The sequence below is a fragment of the Aspergillus multicolor genome, assembly GCF_047715735.1.
Source record: "Aspergillus multicolor strain CBS 133.54 unplaced genomic scaffold BDW74scaffold_1, whole genome shotgun sequence".
NCBI classification, from domain to species: Eukaryota; Fungi; Ascomycota; class Eurotiomycetes; order Eurotiales; family Aspergillaceae; genus Aspergillus; species Aspergillus multicolor.
The window spans coordinates 2,774,982-2,798,599 of NW_027395952.1; the positions used below are offsets into that span (position 1 = coordinate 2,774,982).

At 52.5% G+C, this 23,618-nt stretch overlaps 9 protein-coding genes across 9 annotated transcripts; 4 read left to right on the forward strand and 5 right to left on the reverse strand.

Moving 5' to 3' along the window:
- Positions 1-47: 47 nt before the first annotated feature.
- Positions 48-2,326, forward strand: BDW74DRAFT_184808 (Zn(II)2Cys6 transcription factor; the record flags this gene model as incomplete). Its single annotated transcript, XM_073730900.1, has 7 exons — positions 48-58; positions 142-486; positions 543-570; positions 619-1,095; positions 1,159-1,626; positions 1,676-2,171; positions 2,217-2,326. The coding sequence occupies 7 exons, from the start codon at positions 48-50 to the stop codon at positions 2,324-2,326; spliced, it is 1,935 nt and encodes a 644-aa protein (XP_073590229.1).
- Positions 2,327-2,640: 314 nt separating this feature from the next.
- BDW74DRAFT_143035 (fungal specific transcription factor domain-containing protein) lies at positions 2,641-4,900 on the reverse strand. Its single transcript, XM_073722813.1, has 2 exons — positions 3,193-4,900; positions 2,641-3,104 (listed from the first exon to the last, which is right to left on the reverse strand). Exons 1-2 carry the CDS (start codon positions 4,504-4,506, stop codon positions 2,868-2,870), a joined length of 1,551 nt encoding a protein of 516 aa, XP_073590230.1. The 5' UTR covers positions 4,507-4,900; the 3' UTR covers positions 2,641-2,867.
- Positions 4,901-5,436: 536 nt separating this feature from the next.
- On the reverse strand, positions 5,437-6,918 carry BDW74DRAFT_172966 (fungal specific transcription factor domain-containing protein; the record flags this gene model as incomplete). The annotated part of the gene is made up of 2 exons (XM_073727706.1): positions 5,437-5,610; positions 5,662-6,918. The coding sequence occupies 2 exons, from the start codon at positions 6,916-6,918 to the stop codon at positions 5,437-5,439; spliced, it is 1,431 nt and encodes a 476-aa protein (XP_073590231.1).
- A 327-nt stretch (positions 6,919-7,245) lies between these two features.
- On the reverse strand, positions 7,246-9,845 carry BDW74DRAFT_164954 (uncharacterized protein; the record flags this gene model as incomplete). Its single annotated transcript, XM_073726355.1, has 4 exons — positions 7,246-8,321; positions 8,371-8,519; positions 8,819-9,590; positions 9,641-9,845. The coding sequence occupies 4 exons, from the start codon at positions 9,843-9,845 to the stop codon at positions 7,246-7,248; spliced, it is 2,202 nt and encodes a 733-aa protein (XP_073590232.1).
- Positions 9,846-9,925: 80 nt separating this feature from the next.
- BDW74DRAFT_9067 (uncharacterized protein) lies at positions 9,926-10,836 on the forward strand. Its single transcript, XM_073734039.1, has one exon. It carries the CDS (start codon positions 10,015-10,017, stop codon positions 10,738-10,740), a length of 726 nt encoding a protein of 241 aa, XP_073590233.1. The 5' UTR covers positions 9,926-10,014; the 3' UTR covers positions 10,741-10,836.
- A 264-nt stretch (positions 10,837-11,100) lies between these two features.
- Positions 11,101-12,155, forward strand: BDW74DRAFT_164955 (SDR family NAD(P)-dependent oxidoreductase; the record flags this gene model as incomplete). The annotated part of the gene is made up of 4 exons (XM_073726356.1): positions 11,101-11,169; positions 11,266-11,543; positions 11,629-12,046; positions 12,105-12,155. 4 exons carry the CDS (start codon positions 11,101-11,103, stop codon positions 12,153-12,155), a joined length of 816 nt encoding a protein of 271 aa, XP_073590234.1.
- A 122-nt stretch (positions 12,156-12,277) lies between these two features.
- On the reverse strand, positions 12,278-18,335 carry BDW74DRAFT_9073 (DNA-binding ATPase). The gene is made up of 4 exons (XM_073734042.1): positions 18,224-18,335; positions 18,155-18,172; positions 12,710-18,097; positions 12,278-12,662 (listed from the first exon to the last, which is right to left on the reverse strand). The coding sequence occupies exons 1-4, from the start codon at positions 18,232-18,234 to the stop codon at positions 12,368-12,370; spliced, it is 5,712 nt and encodes a 1,903-aa protein (XP_073590235.1). The 5' UTR covers positions 18,235-18,335; the 3' UTR covers positions 12,278-12,367.
- A 954-nt stretch (positions 18,336-19,289) lies between these two features.
- On the reverse strand, positions 19,290-20,136 carry BDW74DRAFT_143043 (uncharacterized protein). Its single transcript, XM_073722814.1, has 3 exons — positions 20,078-20,136; positions 19,817-19,953; positions 19,290-19,704 (listed from the first exon to the last, which is right to left on the reverse strand). Exons 1-3 carry the CDS (start codon positions 20,103-20,105, stop codon positions 19,591-19,593), a joined length of 279 nt encoding a protein of 92 aa, XP_073590236.1. The 5' UTR covers positions 20,106-20,136; the 3' UTR covers positions 19,290-19,590.
- A 129-nt stretch (positions 20,137-20,265) lies between these two features.
- Positions 20,266-23,379, forward strand: BDW74DRAFT_9085 (secretory pathway Sec39 family protein). Its single transcript, XM_073734048.1, has 3 exons — positions 20,266-21,812; positions 21,864-22,017; positions 22,076-23,379. Exons 1-3 carry the CDS (start codon positions 20,294-20,296, stop codon positions 23,241-23,243), a joined length of 2,841 nt encoding a protein of 946 aa, XP_073590237.1. The 5' UTR covers positions 20,266-20,293; the 3' UTR covers positions 23,244-23,379.
- The last annotated feature ends 239 nt before the right edge of the window (positions 23,380-23,618 follow it).

Here is a 23,618-nt window from a genome sequence, read left to right on the forward strand (position 1 = left end):
CCAGGTTCGTCCCATACGTCATGCCGGGGTTGCATACATTGATTATGATGTCGCTTGGGTCGTATTGATCCGCAAGTCGAGCAGCAAACATCATAGGGAGCAGCTTCGTGTCCATGTACTGTTGGAAGCCTTCGAACCGAGACACCGTGCGTCTGCCTGTATCGTTTGTCAGCGCCGCAAGGTCAAGTGTGATCGCAACGTTCCCTGCGCGAATTGCCTCAAGTCGCAGGCTCAATGTATTCCAGCACATCAATATGCCCAGCGCCGAAAGCGTAGGTTTCCAGAGAGGGAGTTGTTGCAACGGCTGCGTGAGTACAAGAGTTTGCTCAGACAGAGCAATGTTCGATTCGTTCCGCTGCATAGTGACTACACGAATGGTCATTATACTGCCTTACAAGTCTTGCCGAGTCAGCCTGCGAGTGGTATAGAGGACTGTGGCGAATCCTCGCCAGATGTCGTCAAGTCAGAGTCGCCTTATGATGCGAGGTACCTCTTCTCTTCTCCGTGGAGGCCGCCCAGCACACTAATGGATGCATTTCTAGTGATATCTGGCAAGCAATCAATCAAGTGGTAAGCTGTGTATCCCACACTTAGAGCTTCTTGTGCTGACTGATCTAGCCTCACTCTCCCGATTCTGACGACAGTGAGGCAACGCCTCACATGGACGAAAACCTGGTCAAAAAGGCATGGGACCAAGCCTATGGAAACATTGACCCCATCTTCAGTGCCTGTCAGACGGCCGTTGATCTCATATTCTTATATCCTGAACTCTGCCAAATATTTCAGTTATGGCAAATCTATCTAGACAATGTTGACCCGCTGCTCAAAGTCACCCACACGCCTACCCTGCAGGCTCAGATTGTCGATGCCGTCAGCCACTTAGACAACATCAACCCCGACCTAGAAGCTCTGATGTTCAGCATTTATTGCATGGGCATTTCGTCTCTTGCTTCTGAGGAGTGTGAGACTAGACTCGGATTGCCCAAGCAGGCTCTCCTTGCAAGATACCAGTCTGCCTGTCAGCAAGCCCTAGTTAATTATGGGTTCTTGCGCTCGGATGATCGCAACTGCCTCCTTGCTTATTTCCTATATCTGGTAGATTCAACCGCTAGCGGGGATATCTTTGGCCATTGATTCATCATCTAACTCATTTCTTAGATCTCACTTCGACCATTTATGGACCCCCGCTCCTTATCGCCCATGCTCGGTGTCGCGGTCCGTGTCGCCCAACGCATGGGCATCCACAGCGAGGCTTCATGCTCCCAGCACACACTATTTGAGGCCGAAATGCGCCGCCGACTCTGGTGGTCGCTGGTTTTGTTCGACACCCGTATTGGCGAGATGGCTGCAGACCACAAGTCCACCACGCTGGCTCCGCTCTGGGATGCTAAGCCACCCGCGAATGTGAACGATATCGATCTCCGGCCAGATATGAAGACCTCGCCAGCAGCCCAAGCCCCAGTAACAGAATCTCTTTTCGTTGTCACTCGCAGCGAGATAGCAGATGTTGTTCGCCGTTCGTCATTCTATTTGGATTTTACATATCCAATCCTCAAATCCGTCGTAACAAGTCTCCAGCAACCACTGATACAAACGCACTCAACTGGACACAACGAGCTAAAGCCCGTTGAGCAAAATGATAGAGCAAAAATGCATAACCCTAACACAACGCGAGAATCCCCTCCACTTCACAGCAACCTGGATGGCGCGCGGCTATCTAGCGAAGTTCCTCCTCATGGAGCACCACGCAAAGAACGCCAGCACCGATCACAAGAACCACCAGGAACCTGAAGCCACCTCCGATGCCACAATTCTCCTCGCAATCCGCCGTCTCCAATGTGATACCACCCTTCTCTCCTCCCCCTTAACCCATGGTTATCGCTGGTTACTGGACTTCCACCTGCCCTTCCCCGCATACGTGCACATCTTTCAAACCCTCACCCGGCGACCGTCCTGTCAACGCGCGGAGGAAGCATGGGACGTCCTCAGCAGCAATCTGGCCGTTCGCTCACCAGCGCTTCAAGCGGCGTCGGGCCCTATATTCGGGACGTTTACCAAACTGGCGCTGCAGGCTTGGGGCGCTTGTGAGGTGGCATTCTTGCAGAGAGGGGAGACGCCCACGGTGCCGGATATAGTGCGTGCCGTGAAAGAGTGGCTGGCTGGAACCACCGGTAACCCGGTCATTGCCAGTGTTCATGCTAATGCCAGCAGTGCAGATGGTCCGCTCCACTCGCCGGATCTGAGTGCATTGTTCGGCGCGGTACCATTAGACTTGACGCAGCAGGATTTCTTGTCTGACTTCCCCATGGTGAATGTCACTTTCTGAGATGGTCAAAGAACCGCGTCTCCGAATATACATGCCGCTTGTTCTCACCTTATACCTGGGCGAAGCGTGACGTATGTTCTCGTTTCTGATTCATTGGTCTATCTGCCAGTTTGGACCCTACTTAGCTGCCTAATACATCGGTCTTCTGGCGGGAATCCTGCATGTGTAGACTAAGCTGAGAAATTCCCGAAGGTGATCATTTGCTTGGAGTCCATCTACAGCATATAAAGTCTGCATCTATATCACATGTACCCAGAGTACTTAACCTAGGGGATCTAACGGAAAAGACGCACTGTGTGGATAGAAAAAGGGTATGCCATGAGACACTCATTCTGTCATTATCATTATATCATACGTACAGCGAACCGAGCCCGAAAACACAGACGAGCATCACGGGTATATCCGCCCAAACATTCTAATCACAATAGCCACCGATCAATAAGCACTGATATACGAGAGCGAAGGGTACGGCTACCTGGACTGAAAACAGACCAGGTAGGAACTCGCCACTGTGAAGAACTGCACTGTCCCAAAGCTCAATTCAGTAAAAGGAGTGCTCCGACCCAAGATCCATAGATGGACAAGTCGAGGTATCAGATAGACGCGGTACAGGTGGCGGGATAGGCTCGCCCACCAGCTCATGGTCGATTAATGTCCAGAGGGTTTGCTCGGTAGCGGGGTCGAGTTCTTCATCTTCTGATCTGGACGAGCTTGTTGGACTGAGAAAGGCCGCGAAGACTTGGGCATGGTGAATGTGGAAGTCGCGGAGTCGGATTGCCTATACCATACTCAGCACTGACCAAGTACCAGGGGGCAATGAAATCTATTATTCTCATTGGATGAGGGTTGGTTCTCCCGGAACGTACCATGTTCGCAGCGGCAGGGAAATCCAACGCTAATCTCTCCAGCACCTTGACGGCCCGGACGAAATACTGATGAGAAGCGGGCATCTCGCCGCTCGTCTGGGCGTGCATACGGCCATTCTGCGCTTCGACGTGGAACTCTATGGAGAGGATACCACCAGCGAGAACTATCCAGAATGGGAAGGACATTGTGGTGCGGTGGACGTCACCACGCTTATGAATCTGGTCCACGATTTCCACCAACTGCCGGGCGTGGGGACTTGCACGTTTGGATAGGACGCGCAACGTGAAATCTATAGACAGCTTTCTTTCTCCAAACCGTTTGGATTCCATCAGCACCGCAAAGGGGTGGTTTACTAGACATTGGCACATATCGAAGAAGAGGGTGTTGAGAATAATGTATCTCGAGGTTTCTCGGCTTATGCCGACGCCGTTGCAGAAGGTTCTGATGGCAGGCAAGAGGGCGCTTTGGTCGATGGAAGATTTTGCCCCGGCCAGTGAGGAATTCATTTTCGCGAATTCAGACTCTGAGGACCACGGGGGCTGTGGCTCTTGGTGGCTGCGAGGATTTTGGTTGTCACCCTCACTGTCGTTGCAATTGTCGCCATATATGTGCTTGGAACCACGCGCCAGTATTGTTACCAAGTATTGAGTGATAGTTAATGGAGGTATATCCCCGTCAGTCCGAAAATCCCATTTGATGAGGTCGGTTCCTGTAAGCATGCTTTCCCATTCCCCGGCACGAAAAACCTCTTCCGCCATTGGTACCTGGACGACGCATTCATCGTCATTGAAGGCTGGCCGTGGTCGCGACCTGGCACATAGCCAGATCGAGTCTTGCATATAGGTGTGCCAGAACATGCGACGGCGCTCCTCCTGCTCTTTGAATGTCAGGGAGCTACCTGGCTCAACATTTAGACGCATGGCGCGCGCAACTTTGACAGATGCTGTTGTCATCTCAAATGCCGAGCGCAAGCAGCCAGCCCTATAATGAATCAGACCTAGCGCAACCAAAGACTGGTTAAGTTTTATCGTCGGATTGTCGATCCCTTCGGGCCCGTGTGAGGCCAGGATGAGCGACCAAGACTCTTTTGCGGCTTCGACCGCAATTTTCAGTGCATCCTCGATCCGATCGAAATAAGGCTCCCACACAGAGGGGGCTGCGAGCCCAAACATAGCCAGGATGTAGTAGCGTGGTAGCGACTCTGAATCGAGTGCCTCCCTAAACGGATCCGCGGGGCCATAGGCATTCTGCTGACAGGCGTCGATGATGGAGAGCTGGACATGCGTGTGTGGTAGCGATTTGGACTGGTCCATAGCGAGATGTACAGCGATACAGGAAGCGAGCGCAGGGGTACTTGCATCCCGAAAAGATAGCCATTTGGGATGGATGCAGAAAGTACAAGGCTACGTACGAGGCACGTCGGAGAAAAGTCGTACAAATCCGGACAGCGGGGATTGGGCGCTCTGATGTTGAGACAAGGACGCACAATGAGCCAACAAAGTATAACAAGCAGACCATTATTGTGATTCGTCTTGGTAAATGGTGGTTGGCCTCGCCACTGTCGAGTTCTTTGTTCTCTGTCCGCTTTGTCACACGCAGTCCGAGCGTCATTGCCCGAAGGATCGCCGGGATTTCCTGAGCTGAATGCCGCGGCTGATCCATCAATTTCAGGGAAGCCTAGACCCTCAACAGAAAAATTGTGTGATTGTGGTTGCTGCTGTGTACTCGAAACTCACGAAAGGTGCAGCCTCGGGACCCTGGCTGCTTCAGAACCAGATCTTCCGTCGGTAGTCTAGTGAGCTTCATCGGGAAGGTTAGACGGCCACAAGAGAAGAAGAACAGGCCATGGACTCAAATGGGCGATAGCTGATCCGTGCTTCGATAGGTTAAATTCGAATGCTAGTGGTTCCTTCAAGTCGTCTGTTTCTTGGCCTGATCTTGCTTTACAAAAGCAAATCATGCCGCCAGACTTCGAACCCGCTAACGCCAATAGGTACCTACCTAAGGATCCTCAATATCGAAGCCAAAGCCTAGTCGGTGCATGCAGCCCAAAACGGTATCTGCTCAGACACTTAGGCTACAATGGTCAAGTATATCAGAAAGGCGAGAAAGGGGTGAGAACCAACTGTATCAGATAAAAGAGATAAAGATCGCAATTCTTGGCTTATCCAACCATGGTGGACATGAGAGGACAAGGAATCTGAGTTCAAAACCAAGGAGCAACAAGGCTATGGCGCAGGCAGCTACTCGAAGACACTACCTGACTGAGGAATAGGTTCGACGACCAATTCCTGGTCAAGCATTATGGACAAAACCTGCTCTGTATCCGAGTCAATTTCATAGGAGTCGCGGGCCGGATCGAGCGATGCGGCAAATATACGGGAATGATGGGCATGAAACTCGCGGAGTCGGGATAGCTATGGCTTCTTTAGCAGGGACATCCGAACTGTCTCAAAGGCTTGACTTACTATGTTCACGGCGGCTGGCAGGACGCGTCCAAACTTTTGCAGGATCTCGAGGCTTCGGCTGAAATATTCTGCGGCGTCTGACGCGTCGTCATGTCCTTCTACCGTTCGGATATTTGCAACCAGGGACAAAATCCCTCCGGCGACGGCAGTGAAGTAGGGGGCATGGTGTATTCTAACCTTGAAATCTTTGACTTCGATGCTTGACACTGGGTCAAGAAGGTCCAGCAGCTGCCGGGCATGGTCATTAGCCCTGTCGAGGAGACACGCCGTAAACGTCTCAGGCATGCGCTTTAGTCCGAACGGTTTCAAGTGTTGTCGTGCAATGAAAGGATGACTTGTCAGGCAATGGCACAGATGAAAGATCATGTAGCTGAAGAGGTCAAAGCCCGCGTCTACCTTGGTAGTAGCAACGCTGCTCTGAAATGTCTTCATGATCGCGCGTTGGCTGTTTCGAAAGTGAGGCTTCGTCTCGAGTAACAGCGCGAACATTCGGGAATACCCAGAGTCCTCATCCCAGGGAGGGACTTGATCTCGGTCTCCTTCATAGACATAGTGCGTACAGCGCCCAAGGACAGAACATGCCAGAACCAAGCGGCAAAATGGATTCAACTCCTCGCCGGCCGGGAAATCCCATATCAAAAGGTCGTTCAGAGTAAGCGTATCCTGCCACTCCCCAGCCAGGAAGACCTCTTCATCACAGGGCAACTGTAGGGTAAATTGATCGCTCTGAAGGGCAGGGACGGGCCGCGACTTGCCGAGCGTAAACATACTATCCTCAATGAAGAGGGTCCAGGCGAACCGGCGCCGCTCTTCTTGCTCTACAAATGAAAGGCAGCTCGGACCCTCAGTCAGAAGCTTCATTTTCTGGGCGGCCTCCACCATCATTTCTGCTTTCTGCAACGCAGCTTTCACCATGCCAGCCCCCATGTCTAATATAACGAGCACACTGAGCGTTCGTACCGCCTCTATCCTCAGAGCATCTGCCGTGACGCCATCCGCTATAATGGACAACCAGGACTGTTGTGCATATGATGCTGCCGCTTCGTTCTTGGTGTCGTCGTAGAATGGTTCCGTCGTTAAAGGTACTGCGGCCGCAAGGACAGCCAGAAGCATGTAGCGGGGTAGCGTGCCATCCTCCAGCATCTGTCTGAAGAACGATTCGGGGATCCCTGAGTAAGCACGTTCTTTACAACCGAAGAAGGTATCGATGAGCGAATGCATGACAGACTCCGGTGGCAGCGGGTGAGGCTGGTCCATGGCGAGAGCATGTGGTGGAAGAAATAATGCGGGACGGGGGAGGCGGGAAAGGCAGCCAGGTTGTCGAGAAATAACAGGACTGGGAAGAAGCAAAGGAGAACCCGGCAAAAGTACTCCTTAGAAAACAAAGTCTAGAATGCAGTTTGCTGGATTGTGATTCTTGTGATTGATTTTTGTTTGCTTGGAGTGGCCTCGGCGTTGGTCTTTCTTTGTTCTTTCCTGGCGCTTAAATACGGATTTGGAGGGAGAATTTAGCCGGCTAACAAATCTCTATGCATGAACTGCTAATTCTCAATCTTCGCACCTTATATACAAGCGTCATGAGCTTCACCACACAATCTCCTTCCCATTTGCATCCTCAATCGGCGGCACAAGCGGCCTCAACGCCATCCCATAATCCCCCGCATTCGGCGTCCTCAGCAACGTATGAATATGAAACTTCTTCGGCTCCTCATTATTCAAAAACACACCGGAATGATGATCAAACTCAACAAGTACAACAGGCGACTGAATCCTGAAGTAAAACGGATCATGGTCCTCATACCCGCCAATCCACGAGAAATACGTCTCACTCTCGAACTCCTTGATATGGGCGATCCTTAGCGCACGCGCATACGCGGGGAGATATAAGAGGTACTGGTTCAGGATTTCGTAGAGCATGTTCTTCTGGCTGTCATTGAAGACCGAGACGGGGATACCCTCGTTCGGCACAATGCGGTTGTCGCGGTAGGCGCCGCAGACGTGGCGCTGGTCATCGCGGTTCCAGCGGCCGGGGGGCATGGCCGGGTCTTTCATGAGCTTGTAGGTCTGGGCCTTTTGCTGGAAATGCGGGGCGAGCGATTGCATGAGTTGTAGACCCAGGTCTTCTTCGACTTGCAGGATGCGGGTGCCAGCGTAGGGGCCTGTGTCAATTTCGTTGGGCTCGGCGCCCGTGAACCACGGCGAGGCGACGATCTGGTTCTTGTAGAGGAAGATGTTCAAACAGAGGTGGTGCCCGTAGAAGGACCAGCCCCAGGGTCTGGTTGTGGAGGGGGTGCCGAAGAGGACGAAGTTGTAGGAGTACTCGTTCATGACGCGGGGCGATTCGACGAGCTCGCCGAGGAAGTGGTTGATGCGCATGGCTTTGATGGCCTTGTCATAGCCCTCTGGTGAGAGGGTAGCTTGGAGAACGGCGAGAATGGCGTCGCGGATTTCCGGGGCGACTTCGTCAAGACGCAGGCCTTTGTGGCTGAGGAGGAACTCTGGGTTTGACCAGGTGCGCCATTCAGGCGAGTCGATATGGTAGCTGAGTGCTTTTTGCTGCTCTGGTGATAGCAAAGACGAAAGGTGTGTTGTTTTTGAGACGATGGTCTCAATGGGAATCTGCTCGTCTTGAAGTGTGAAGAGGTTTGGGCGGACGTTTCCTGGTTTCATTAGCATTCTTCATCTTCAACAATCTGGATTGATACGCACCGTCAGTTGTCACTCCCTTGAAAGGCTCCTGCGCCAGATCCTTCCAATGCATGTACAGGCCGTGCAGCCATGGCGGGTTCCCGCCGGTCTTGAAGGCCTCCGCGTATTCATGCGCATCCTGATTGCGCATCACCTGAAAGCGCGGAAGGCTCAGGTCGGGAAGATATTGGTGGTATGTCATTTTGTGCAATTGAGATGGCAGATCTACAGGTTACAGAGAGCAAAGAGAGCTGGGAAATCCGAGGGACTTATAGCAGGTATAGATGCTCCCCACAATCCCCACGTGGAGAGCGGCAAACGGAATATCCGAGTCACAGAGCCTGGGATTTCCAGTTAGCAGCAGTATCCAAAGGTCTACAGAATAATAGATGTCAGTCAGTTATGCTTCGCGATTTCACTCTCAGTCCACTCCCAAAGCGCTCGTGCCATCTCCACATCCCCCTCGTACCGCGATACTCCCTTGACCGCGATCGGAACATAGTATCCGCCATTGACCAGCTGCTCCCTCGGCGCCCCGGCAGCCCAAATCTGGGTCAGAGCCCCAGTGCGTATACTACGAAAGAACTTCATCGACAGCGACACACCCAGCTCGTAGAGAAATCCCGTTTTTCTAGACTGCTGATACAAGTCCGTCACCACCGCACCGGGATGGACAGAGACCGACAAAATCTCGGGGCACCGCCGAGCCAGCTCCGCAGCAAAGAGGGTATTGGCCGCCTTGGACGCCCCATACCGCGAACCCCAGCCGAGAGCCAGCAGCGCGGGGGTGGATGTGATGACATCGTATGATGGTGCGGTGTTGCCCGCTAGCGAGCTTAGTGTGACGACGCGCACGTCCGGGGAGTCGGGGCGGGCTGCGGTACTGCGGAGAGTGGGGAGGAGCAGCTGCGTGAGGAGAAAGTGGCCGATGTGGTTCGTGCCGAGATGGATCTCGTATCCTTCTTCCGTGAGGGATGGCGGGTGTGCCATGATGCCTGCATTGAGGATGAGAGTGTCGAGACGGTCGCATTCTGACAGAAATTGCTTTGCTGCCGCGCGGATGGACGCGAAGGACGCCAGATCTAACGGGATATGTCGGATGTCCGCGGGGTGCCGGAGAGCGATTTGGATCGATGCGATCGCATCTTGTGCTTTTGTCGCGGTCCTTGCCGCAAGATAGATGCGTGCTGGACGGTGTCGGGCGAGCTGAAGGATCGTCTCTTTGCCGAGGCCCGTGTTTCCTGTCCACAAAATTAAGATCTGTGCGAAGGATTTTGACTTCCAAACTGACCACCGGTGACCAAGATAACCTTTCCTGACTTATCAGGGAGATCCCGCTCTGGATTGAAAGATGGGCCCAAGAAACCACCGGTGAGTTCGTTGAGTGAGGGTCCGACGCTGTTGTAGAAGTCCAGGGGGTGCTGGATTGCATGGGAGATGAGGCCACTGAACCCGAGGATGTCTTGCAAGGACTGGACGGGATGGTGGTGATACATGGTGGACAGTAAGTGGTTATCTTGATCCTTGGATGATTGTTGCAAGGATTAAAATGGGATAGAGTGGACTTCCACGACTTTATTTCTGTCAACAATCCCGGTCCTAACAACCTCAATTTACATTTCAAACATCTACACAAACTCAATCGCCTGATCCAAGCTCGACACGATGTACAAGCTATATCATTGTTGTCTTCCGCACATCATGACCTGCCATACAAAGACCACCATTCAACTCAATCAAATGCATCCCCAGTCAGAACCACAATTCCCGTTCTCGTCCATCTACACCCCCTCCGACCCAGGCAGTGAAGCCAATGAAGCCAGCGAAGCCCCCATTTTCTACCTCCCAGAATGCCTCCACCGCGCAGTCTACTCATACCTCCCGCTCCTCGACAAAGCCTGTCTCTCCGTAACCTGCAAGCTCTTCCACACCCTCTTCGGCACAGTCCTAAAGCGCCGAGAACTCCGCTACCCGCGTCCACCGCGCCGTGACATGAAAACAAGGTACAAAATAGGGCACGAGATGATAGCGGAGTTCTCAGCCAGTACCTGGCGGCGAGAATTCAATCGCGACCACGAGCTGCGCTTCCCATTGCTTCTGCGGCTTGAAGACGCCAGGTGGGCACCCTGCTATGCGTGCATGATGTTGCAGCCGCGCGAGAGGTGGAGGTTCGCGGATCAGCCTTGGGGTGAGATAAGAGTGGCACGGGACCCGGACCTTCGCTCTTTTGAATGGAGCACACGATTACATTACTCTCACAGATGGTCGTCGCGGAGGATGCTTGGCCGGTTTGACAGATTGGAATCTCTGCTCTTTGAGCGGAGTTATCCAAGCTTTGATTATCATAAGAAACCTGAAGAGAGGTGGACCGTAATGTGTGAACACAGCTAACTGGTGATTTTTATGGACTTCATGACTCTGCCTTGATTGTTTGGTGGTGGTAGCGTGTTCGTTTCAATCAGGTCTCCTGAATACGTGGAGTTATGCCATATCATCTATAATAAGCCACATACCCAATACATATCCCCTGTTGTTCCTTGTCTCTTTCTGATTAGCCTCAACTGTGCCTGCAGCCTGTATAGTACTAAGCAGCTAAGCAGTACTACTACTCCATCTGGCCCCTCCACCTCGGGCTAACATCACCACGAGATCCCGAGCATCCCCACCTCCACTCTTATTCTCCAGACATCCCAATCATTTTTCCTTCTTCCCTTTGCGCTCACCTTCATACCACTCATATACTCAGACGAAATGTCCCTCCCACAACTCCTAACCGGCAAAGTCGCCGCCATAACCGGCGGGCTAACAGGAATCGGCCGCGTACGTAGAAGAACCCCAGCATAGCCCAGCTACCCCTCTACCCCGCAAACCATCCATTTCTCCAACACAACAAAACATAACTAACTAACATGCCAGGCAATCGCCCTCGAATACCTGCGACACGGCGCCTACGTTGCCGTGAACCATCTCGGCGGGAGCACCGACGAGCCGCTCCTGGCGGCAATGAACAAGGACGTCTCCTCGCTCCTGCAGGAAACCTCTCAGAATGACAGGGAACGCTTCATCACGGTATCCGGCGACGTCTCGAGGCCCGAGACAGGGACAGATTTCATCGAGAAGACGGTCAAGGCCTTCGGGCGGCTTGACGTCTTCGTTAGTAATGCGGGCGTGTGCCGGTTTGAGGATTTTCTTGAGTACGTCCTACCACTCCGACCCAATTCCAGTTTACATACTCTACAGTAAGTGAGTGAGTGAGTGCGGAGCTAATTGCGAAACAAGTGTAACGCCGCAACTCCTCAACGCCACAATAACCACAAACCTCACAGGCGCGTTCTACGCCGTGCAAGCCGCCGCCCGACAAATGGCCTACGCGCAGTCTCCACCGGGCGGCTCAATAATCGGCATCTCGTCTATCTCGGCGCTCGTGGGCGGCGGGCAGCAGACGCACTACACGCCCACGAAGGCGGGTGTCTTGTCCCTGATGCAGTCGACGGCCGTAGCGCTGGGCAAGTACGGCATCCGGTGCAATGCGCTCCTGCCCGGGACGATCCGCACGCAGCTGAATGACGAGGATATGAGCGACCCCGCGAAGAGGAGTTATATGGAGGGGAGGATTCCGCTGGGGAGGCTGGGGCAGCCGCCGGATTTGGCGGGGCCGGCGGTTTTCCTGGCTTGTGAGGGGTTGAGTGGTTATGTGGTGAGTTTTGGTCCCCCTGTTTCCTAGAGAAAAGGGAGATGCTGATGAATGACTGCAGACGGGCGCACAAATCTTAGTGGATGGAGGGTTGTTTGTAAATCTGCAGTGATAAATGATGGCGCACCAGACGGCTTTTTGCATGCGCTAAATGACTTGAGTTCGAGGCTTGAGGTTAAATGTACATAAAATACAGGAGGTCGCGTAACCAAGCGTCTATCTTGGTCTTTTGCAAATAGTATCAAATCAGAGTATCCACCAACTCCGGAACCGAGAACCAACCGCGCCAACGCCTTGCTACATGGCAAATGTCAGAATCAAAGACTATCCCTTCATGGTAGACAAGAACGAGTCCAGGTTGTACTCTTCCTGGTACTGTCGGTCGTCCCAGAGCTCGCCTAGATCGTCGAGCCAGCCCTTCTTGCCCTTCTCCTTTAGTTCGCCATCTATGTCGACCATATCGACTTCTTTGCCGCCTGTTTCTGTTGGTTTCTCTGCATTCTCCGCTGTTTCGCCGAGATTGAATAGATCCAGCAGTTGGTCTGTGTCCATCGTGTTCAGCCCGGCGTTCTGCTGATTGACTACCGTTGAAGCCACATCGATCTTGAATCGTTGCAGACTAGACAGGTTAGTAGTTGTTATCAAAGGTAGAGAAGATTGGCTTACTTTAAGATCTTCTCCTCCAAGGTTCCTCGGGTAATCAATCGGTAGACGTTTACCACCTTCTTCTGTCCGATACGGTGCGCTCGGTCCATGGCTTGGATATCCTTCTGCGGGTTCCAGTCATGCTCCACAAATATGACGGTGTCTGCACCAGTAAGGTTGAGACCAAGACCACCGACGCTAGTCGTGAGAAGGAGAACATCATAACTAGGATCCGAGTTGAACCGATTGACGATATCCTGGCGTCGGGTGGCTTCAACGCCACCATCGAGGCGTAGGAACTGCACAGACGGAAGGAGCTTTCGAAGCACCTCGCTTTGCACAATGTCCAACATTTCCTTCATTTGGCAGAACACCAGAGCTCGGTGCGGGCTAACGTAGCTAGCGCCCGGCGCCAAGTTGCCTTCGGTGGGCTCAACACCGATTCCACAATCCAGAAGCAGGTCCCTGAGAGCGCTAAGCTTAGGCGCGTGCGCCACGTCGCGGATATAAGATTTCTTCTTCTGCAGATATTCTTGGACCTCGTTGTACTGCTTGTGTCCGTCTTTGACTACAAGGGCAGGCGAGTTGCAGAGACGGCGCATGTATTGCAGAGCCTGGAAGATATGCTCCTTGTCAGTCTTCTCCGAGCTTCCCATCTTGTCCTGCAGAGCCTTCTGCTCTTTCTTCGTAAAGTCCTCGAACAGCTTCTTCTGCAGGTCACTTGGGTCGCAATAGTAGTTTTGAATGATCTTGGGCGGAAGGTCATTCAAGACTTCTTCCTTCAACCGGCGAAGGAGGAATGGAAGCACTTGCTTGTGAAGCGCCTCGATTGCCAGGGCTCCTGCCTCCTGTTCCTTTGAGGACTTGCTGAAACGACTGGTGGCGATCGGCTTCGCGAACCTGTCCAAGAATACCTTCTCCGTACCGAGGAAGCCTGGCATCAAAAAGTCAAACAGAGACCACAGCTCCAACACGTTGTTTTGAATCGGGGTACCCGACAAAATCAGACGATGATTACTGTGGATGCGTTTGACCGCCTGCGTGACTTTGGCCTTGGGGTTTTTGATAAGATGACCTTCATCCAAAACGCAGTAATTCCAGCTAATCGGTCGAAGAGTATCGTTGTCGTTGCGGCAGATGTCATAAGACGTGACGACAATGTCCGCATCTGCAAGTGATGCCTGCAGCTTTGAACGCTCCGCGGGCGGCCCAACATAAGCAACGCAATTGAGGAACGGCGCATATTGTTTGACTTCCTGTTGCCAATGACCAGAGAGCGATGGAGGGCAGACGATGAGAGATGGAACCTTGCGGGACTCGGGCTTCTGGGTCTTAGCAAAATCTTCAGCCCGCATGTGGTGGTCGCTAGCGACAATGCAGATGGTCTGCAACGTTTTTCCGAGGCCCATATCGTCGCAAAGAATTCCGTGGAGATTGTAGCGGTTGAGGAACGCAAGCCAGTTGACACCGTCTTGCTGGTAAGGGCGCAGCTCTGCCTTGATTGCAACCGGCAACTTGAACTCTTCGACTTTGCGCGAGTCCAGCATTTGAGACATGAACTTCCTCTCCCGGTCACGTCCTTCAAGCAGTTTCTCCGAAAGACCAGGCGGGTCTGGTATTCCCGCCTCCAGCGGCACAAGTTTGACCAATGTCGCGAATGAGGTCGTGGCAAGCAGCCTGACATCGTTGTCCGAGTCACTCATCCTTCCAAGAACTGGCACAACAAGGAAGATAACATATGGTAAGATGCCGTCTTCCATGACGTGAATGAGATGGTAGATACACTCGATAGCTCCCTGGCGATGATGGACGTCCAACGCATTGCTGATGGTTGGCAGCACTTTCTCCACGAGCATCGTCATACCTTCCACGGTCACAACGCTACAGATCGTAGCGAAGCACTTGGCTGCTGCGTACCTGATAACAGATAACCGGCATTGGAGGGCCTTGACAACAAGCGGCATAAGGGAGACGACCCACGGATATAACCCAGGATCGAACTTGGGGAGCAGAGCCCTCAGCGTCGACAATCCATCCACAACCTCCTGGCCCAAGACGTTGTCCGGGTCAACGATGTTTGCCGGTAGGTCACCAGACAGCGCTTGCTTGAGTGGTCGCTCAACTAATGATGCGAGGTTCGGAACCTTCTCGGTGAGTTGTGCTCCGAATTTCACAGCCAGCTGTTCCAGCGCGTCTTTGGCACCGCGGCGCATGATTCTTGCTTCCTTGGCCTCCCTCTCGAAGGTGGCAGCGTCAGCATGTTCGCGTCGGTCCTCCTCCTTCCGAAGAGATAGGATCAATTCCTCGTGTTCCTTATTACGGTCAAACTCTGGCGTCTCGGACGTATCGACGCAACAATACTTGACCAAGTTGCCAATGACCTTATCGACCGGCCCTCTCTTGGCCGCACCCGTGTAGTGTTCCACCAGAGCTGCGACGGCGGTTGCAGAGCGCTGCTGAAGCTCTGCGCTTTCCTCCGTCTTGACGCTCTCCATAATCCCCTTGATAAGATTACCAGGTTTCTTGGGAATTGCATGGAAGTTGACCAGCGCCCCTGCAGCTGCAGCTTTGATTCGCATGTCCCTTGCCTCTCTTGCTTCCTTGGCATGGTTAACCGCACTTTCGGCCGTAGCTCTGGTCTCGGTAAGAACTTTAGTAGAGGTAATCCGTTGCGCAGGTGATAGTTGACTCTTTAGCTTCTCGAAATCTGGCCCAATGACCTGGTAAGCTTTTGCCAGGGAGAAAGCATTTGGACCCGCATCCGGGTCTCCCTGTACAACGACGGCAAGAGAAGTCAGTCTTTCAGACTTGAGGTTCGGCGCAGTTTCTCGGAAAGTATTAAGTAATGAATGGCATTGAGCACGAGCGACTCTCAAGTAGCATGAGATGTCACTATACCAAGGCGGGCGGTCGCCTTCGATGATCGGTTGAAGCTTCTCGCACAAAGCAGGTGCATACTTGCTATCCGACCCAGCAAGCTTGGCATATTCCTCTACTATCATGGCTGTCGAAAGCTGAGATGAAGACGCGTGATGACTGAGGCCGTCCATGATCGGCACCCATAAGCTGTCAACCCCGTTTCTATCCCAGGTTGAGAGGAGTTCGCCGAGAGCCCTGGCGGCGTAAATCTTCGATCGCAACATCGTATCCGCGCCGACCATGTCAATATCACCCTTGAGCATGTGAGCATCGACATCGTGCGTGGAACTAGGAGCGGGAGCTTCCTTCTTCTCTGGTTTGCGGCCTCGCTTCTTAGGTCCATCTGTCGAGCTTGTTGTGGAAGTAGGCGACGGCTTGGCGGGAGTCGAGTTAATCATGGAAAAGGGTAAGCCAGATGGTTTGATGAAAAGACAAGTATTCATAGGGATAGGGTAAAGGGGAACACCAAAGGGCACCATGGTCAGCTTAATCAGTGGCTGAATATGGGTCTGCAGATCTGGATCAGATTTGATTACGCCACGGTTGTCCAAGGACTTCAGCAACTCTGACCAAACCTGAAGGGAAAGTTTCAAAACACCTTCATTTCGCTCGACCAGTAGGTTTTGGAAGACCAGCCGCATTCCTTTACCGTCTACCCAGTCGTTGGTGCCCTCACCTTCAAGCTGCAAAAACGTTGTGAGGGCCCGGAGCACCGCAGAACGTACACTGGTGATCGTATGGCGCAGGAACGGATAAAGGCGAGGAACAAGATTAGCAAAGGATGACTCCGAATTCTCGGCCGCATTTTCTTTCATGGCGTTGAGCACCGGCTGGAAAGTGCAGAGCTTCGCCAGGAGGTCCATGACCGAGCCGGTACTAGCACTCAGGTCATCCTGAAGGTTGGAAAGACAGTCCCACACTATGTTCATGAGTGGGCCCAGTGTGGACTTTCTGGAGTTGACGAACTCTTCGGCGATAGGCACAAGCGTTGCAGCACTGACGGCACGAACGTCATCATCAAAATTACCCAGTCCGTGCATAACTGCTTCCAAGACACCGTCCATCAACAGGGAATCCTTGACCAGAAGATCTTTGCGAACTGCGACCAAGTACCTCAAACCTATCATACCTCCGTGGCAGACCTCCCAGATTGGGCGCTCAAGAGCCAAGTCGTTCTGCATGATGAGCCGATAAAGACATCTATAGACACCCACGACAGATCGAGTAGGCAGATGCGACAAAAGTGCACCCAACGTCTGGCCCACTGTTTCCCGGATGGGTGCGACAACATTGTCGGAAATGTAATCACCGAAGCGGTCCAGCATCAAAACGCAAAGTAATCGACAAGCAAGATCATCTAGCCATTTCCGGTTCAATATATTGTTCTCAGACCTGGACTTTCCATGCAAGCGTCCCGCCCCAACCCCTTGAATACGGACCACTTCTCGAAGGGCCATTGCGGCACCATGTCGAACTTCCCAGTTAGAATCAAAGATATCCACCATGAGAAACTCGCACATGCGTTCATAAGGCCACGCGACGTTCTCGGTATCTTCCGCAAGTTCAGGCTGAATGATAGACTTGTCTGGAAGCACTGCTCCCTTGAATTCCGATACGATCTTGGATTCGTCATCGTCACCTACCGGTCTGTCAAGAGAGAAATAATCCGGCTTTGCATCGCCATTCTGCCCGTCGCCATTCTCTGATTTCACAGGGTGAGGAGTGCTTATCGAAGGGGTGGTGACATTCTCGGACGCGCGCCGGCCGGCCAGGTCGACTACTCGGACTTTGTTCGCGCCCATTCTCGCATCCTTTTTACTTTTGCGCTTCAATTGGTTTAGCTGCCTTTTGCTGAGTCCAGATTCTTCGCCGTTAGCAGGCTCCATGGGAGATGGCAATGGGTGGGCGTTGGAATTGATGTGATTGTTCTCTTTCGAAGCGAAGAAATTTGATGCACTTTCTTTCAAACCTGGAGTCTTCGGAGGCATTTCGCTCTCATTTAGCGAATCATCATCGTGATATTCTCCTTCAAGACCGAGCCGCCCATTTAGTGACTTCTTCTGGTGCTGCAGTCTAGCCGCAGGGTCCATGGCAGCCAAGAGATATTCCTGGTTCTTGCCCCCGCTGCCTAACAGGCGCCTACCATATTTGAGGATAGAGACAAGATCGAGAGTCTCAAGTCGCAGTAACTCATCTGCCGCTGCTGAAATTGGCTCTTCTTCCGACTTGACTTTAACATCGCCCTCGTCTTCTTCATCTTTCTTGATTTCCTCACCATCGTCCTGGTTAGGATCGAATGTGTCAGCATTTGCGACAATTAGGCCCATTGCCTTGGCGGCAGCGGTTCGTGTGTCCCATGACTTGGACTTGAGGTAGGGTAGGATGCGCCCAAGAAGATTGAAGAGTTCATCTGGATGTTGCTTTTGCACATCTGCCAGCTGCTGGGCGGCTGTGTTACGGATGAGAGTAGAACTGCCAGTCTCGAGTAACCTGTAGTTCCGATCCAGTTAGCGCGCTTGCCGGCAGGTCGCCGATGGATGTACTCACGTGACGAGACGATCTAGTCTAGTGGCCGTTAGTGTCTTGATTATATTGCAAGCCACACAGGGCACTCACCTGGAGGTCATGGCGGTCGTAAGATTGGGAGGAGATTAATAAAAGTAGGTAGGGGCCAGAGTATTAAGTAAACGTAGACGCAAATAGAATCAAAGGGAAGCCACTTTTCCGCGACGCGCCTCAGATAAAGAGAAGTACTGCCTAGTATTGGTGAAATACTAGCAGGTCGGAAGCGCAAGGATGAGGCAACGGGAACGTAAGGTATACCGATCGATCACTTGCACGTCGCAGCCATTGAGGACACTGGAGAGAGAGCGCAAATTAAATAGTCAAAAAGTAAACTTAAGGCGATTAAGACCGTAGTGGAGATGTAGGTGTTGAGAGGCTCTGGAAGGCCGAGCACCAGGCCCATTGATGGAGTATATCGAAAATTACGCTGAAAAGGCGCGTAAATTAAATTACCCGAAGGTATAGAAAAGATAATGAGACGAAGCAAAGACGTTGCGATGAAATAAATAAGTGGAGATGCTCGAAATGAGACAAAACACCAGATGGCAGAGGTCTCAGTTGGTGGTGACTCCGGCGCGGACTGGGAGCGTGGTGTACAGCAATAACTGCACGGGGGCCGCCGGGTGAGGTTCAAGTAAACAGGGCAGCACGGCTTCAGAGCGGCGTCAGGATGGTTTTGGTCTGCGGACGGTCGAGGTCACGCAGCCTGTTTATATCATTGGGACATCTTTGGCTGGGCGCGCCTACCCATGCTTGGGCCTGGTGCGCTAGGCCCAGCCGGGAATGGCCGGCCCCACTCTGCGAAAGGTTTTCGCTGCAGTCACGTGAAGTACGGCAATCCGCCAAGATCTGCCAGATGGCCTCAGTAAGCTTAAGGCAGATTAAGTAAGACGGATTCTTTGACAACGCAAGCCACACCAACTGTCTACTGCTTCATATGCGGTGTCTTACCTCTGTATTACTCTGACCAGCTCACACGTCTCAGAAGTTATGAGGAATAGGCTTGTCTTCAGTGACGTTGATGACCTGCCCAACTTACATAGAACTCTAATGGCTACGTCCATGGAACTGGACCGCTAGCTATGAAAGGGCTTTATCTTCCCCGCGAGATAGCTCACTCAATCTAAACTGTATGCATTCAGGCATCCGTCGCTGTTAGCATGTCTCAGCCGTCTCTCTCAAATTTGGGTTCGATTTCTATACAGCAACAGGGAATAAAAACAGCATAACCTTGGAAGTAGTAAAACAAATCAACGAGAATCGCGCTCAGCACCGTTCTCTTTGGTTCTGGCATTCGACAGATAGTTGGCCTATCCGAAGCTCACTCGAGCCGAGAGCTGACCCATTTGCTCTTCCCCAAGCCTCGCGAAAGCTCGAACATGTGCACCTCAACTCTCATCACTTCCAACTTCCAGCTCTCACCGATTCAGCAGCCCCAGGCTCCGCATTTGCTCTGCTTGTGCTTCGGCTTCTCGGGGGTGTGCGGCTTCGGCCCTGCGGTAGGCAGCCTGCATTTTCATCGTCCGCAGAGCCTAACGACCCATTAGTTATTTTATATGTAGCCTGAGTGACCGCAGAAGTCTCGATTTCATCGTCACGAATATTTCTCTCGTATCATTCCAGTGCAACTCTTGGGGCGCGTACCTCTTTCCGGTGATGTAGGCACTCGTGGTAATCCTCCAGGGCGGGCAGGCACTTTCTTTTGCCGGATTCGCCCTCTCCAGCGTTGACGACATAGCAGCCAAGGACTTCCTGCCAGAAGTTGTAGCAGCGGGAAGGACCTACGTAGGACCATGAGCGTTAGCCGAGAGCTCCGTCTTTTGCACCTTGACCACGGGAAAGTCCAGCATGGCAGCCCATTGAGGCTTCGTAGTGTTCCCATAAGAAGTTTGAGAGGTAACATACCGCCATTGAGACCGAAACCAGACGCCATTGTGTGTTTTGAGGGGAGAGAAGGCGGGGAACTGTAAGGAGAGGGTGGAGGAGCGGATGCGATGAGGTTCTGCGCATTTAGTCACTTCCCGGCTGCCCAGCTTGGCACGTGCACTCCGTTGCCATCACCAATACGTCCACTGCCAGCAACACCTCGCCTTCATAGTCCAGCTTGCCGACTGCGATGCAATGGCTGACTCTACCTCGCTCTCCGGGGCGCACGCCATTCTCTTAGCGATCCATCTCTGTGCTACGGGCAATCCCTCCTTCCTCCCGCAATTACAGGCCCGGTTTCCGGCCACTTTGACAGCAGAGCGACTGCTGCGTATCATTCTCACATTTCTTCCTGAGAGCGCGGAGCCAAATAGCTACGTCGCTGTACTCCAAACTATAGTGGACGGGTCAACATCTCGCTCGGACAGTAATGATGTTGACGTATCCCCGATCAACGGTCTCTCTGAAGCTGCCGCAAGGAAACGTGTACGGAAGCTCCGCTTGTTACCGTTGAAATATCCTGGGGACGAGGACAGTCAAGACCCAACGGATTTGTTGACCATTTTCTTGATACACCGAGCCCACCGTATCGACTCAGAAACCTCTCTTCAACCGCTCATCCTCGACCTTCTCCTGCCGTTCTACCAGCAATCCTCCATCCTACGGACATGGCTCGTCTCTTGTCTCCTGCCGCTTCTCCGATTGAATTACGAATACTACCCTAACCAAGGCAAATCATGCTCCGTGGAAACACTAAGCTCGTTGGATGACCAGACTGCAACAAACATCCTTCTTTCCATGACTGGGACACGGAAGAATGATACGGACTTGATCAAGAACCTGCGTGGACTGGTTGGACCATGGATGTACGGCAGTAACCGGCCTAGGCGACAACGTTTCAGTCAGACAGCGCGTCGAAACTCAATTCCTCTGTCGCAAATCAATGTTGATGAAGATGATGGAACATCTGGGTGGGAGTATGTGAACGAGTGGCTATTATCTCGCAGCTCTACGGACCCGGAAGTAGTAGTCAGTGCCTTTATCAACTGGGATGGCCCGGAAGATGTTGATCTAGGGGGATACGTTGGCGAAGAGGAGAGATTATCAGGCGATCAATCAAAGCAGCTACGGTCTCGATATGGACAGGCAGGCCTAGCTGTTATTTATCAGAGTCAAGAAGTGTCCCTGGATGGATCGATCCGTGTGCTTGAGCGGGTTGCCAGCCTATTAGGCTTGGAAGGGTCACTATCTATCGCATCCGATATTGCAGTTCTCCCCTCAGTTGAATTCGATGCCAACCCAATCCAGTCCGCCTCGAGGGCCACGCTATTCCAAAACGCTCTCCTTACCCCTATAAATCCGCTAACTTATCCCTCGCCATCCTCAATCACGTTCCTCGGTGGCCTTCTTCATTCACTGCGCGTTCTTAAAGAGTTGGGACATCCCATTTCGTGTAGGACAGCGACAAGTATCTGCCTTCATAGCAACGAAGACATGCAACTGTTCGAGTTGCGCAGTATGATGACATCCATTTCCCACTCGAAATCCGGAAGAGACTGGAGAACAGTCCGTCAGAAGCTATTATGGTTGAGGGATTGGAAGTCAGAGAAGGAAAGGACGGCGTCAACCGGCTCGAGCTGCCACGGTCTCTTCTACAGGGTTCCACTGGATACGGTAGAAGCAGAGATTTTGAAGGTCTTGCTAGAGGTCAAAGGTACAGTCCCCAGCAATATATCTACCCTTTATGCAGCGCTAATGATTCCAGAGTACGAGCTTGCTGTCGATATCTATGTCAAGTTTGGTTCTGCTCTCAACACAACCCTGGTAGAGGAAGCAGTAAAAGAATCCATATTCGCAGCGTATGACAACGCGAGCAACGGTAATAGATCACGGGGCAAGATGCAAAAAGCATACGAGGTGTAAGTTTTCATCACACCCAAATCAAGTTTACTGGATAATTAACAAGATCCCGCACAGCCTACAAGCTTTCCAGCCTCACTTCCCGGAATCTACCTCCTTGAAGCATATCCAGGCCCTAATCTCCGCAACCCACGCTCTATCCTTTTATTCTCTAACGCTGCAGCACGGTGTTCCTTTCCAACCTGTCAGCATCCGCGTCCACCCAGACCCCCTCTCCCTGATCGAGAAGGTCCTCGATCAAAACCCCAGAAGCTATACTAAACTTGACGACCTCCTCTTCATCGGGCGAAACCTAGTCTTAGCCGGCTACCCCCCACGCCCGGCCGATGACACCGACTCTCACTCCCATTATACACGCCGCCCGGCCCTCTCCCATGAAGACGCCCTCATCACGGCCGAACGCCGCATCATGTCTCTCGCCATCTCATCCGCCCTATCATCAGACGACTTCGGCACCGCCTATTCCTATATCCTCACCCGCCTCACCCCACAAAACTCCTCCGCCACGTCCTCCCTTACCACTTCTCCCGTCTTAAAAGACGACATCACCTGGCGCGCCGTCTACAACGCGGGCCGCTACCGCCCCACGCACTCTCCGTCATCCACCCCGCCAACCTTACACACTCAAATCATCCACCTCTCCCAACGCATGGAACTCCTCTCCCTCTCGCTCATCCTCGCACCAACCCCCGATCCACTCCCCGAGATCCTCGGCGCCTGGCGCCGCGCAGACGAAGAACTCTCTCTCCTCCGCGCGCGCGAAAACGAGGAAGAAGACGCCTGGGACACAAAGGGCGATCGAACAGCAGCAACTACCCTCCTCCCCGGCGGCTTCAACCAACCAGACACCGAACAGGACGTCTTCGAAACGAAACAGCAGCACGCCCGACGCGCCGCCCGCGCCGCTAACCACAACCGTCTTGACTCGGGCGAGGCACCAATGGGTCTCTTTGAGGTTGCACGCGGCGCTGCAAGGGCGCTGCACAAGAACGTCAATGCTACCTTCCCGTTATCGGCGTCTGCGTCGGTGTCTGCTTCGTCTTCAATGTCTCTCGTCGATCGCGCTTCCGAAGACGATGACGAGAATCCGAACGGCAACGATGACAATCATGCGGAGAGAGTGCGCAAGCGGGATGTTGTTAGTAATATGGTTACGGGTGGTCTGGCGAGCGGCATAGGCTGGGTTCTGGGCGCGCAGCCGGTTAATATGAATAATAGGCAGTAGGCACGTAGATCATTCAGCGTTGGTTGTATCTTTAGCGTTTGTTTTTGGTGGTTGGTGCTCTCGAAATATTGGTCGAGGTTGTTTCTTATTGATTGTCCAGTACATACGAGGTTACTGTGTAATTGTTACCAGGAAATGAAGTTATGAATTCATGTTAATGCATAGATGTGTATAATCCTCATTATCTTTACCACCCCATTACCGTACTCACTGTGAGCTTGAAAAAGAGGCAGAAAGTCAAGAAATATGTTTCTGCCAAAGCCACAAAATCATATTGAATATACTCTTTCTTCAAATAAAATCTCTCTTCAATCTCTTGAATCACATCACATGCTTATATGCAGGTGCCAATATATATGTGCCCGGAGGATTGAC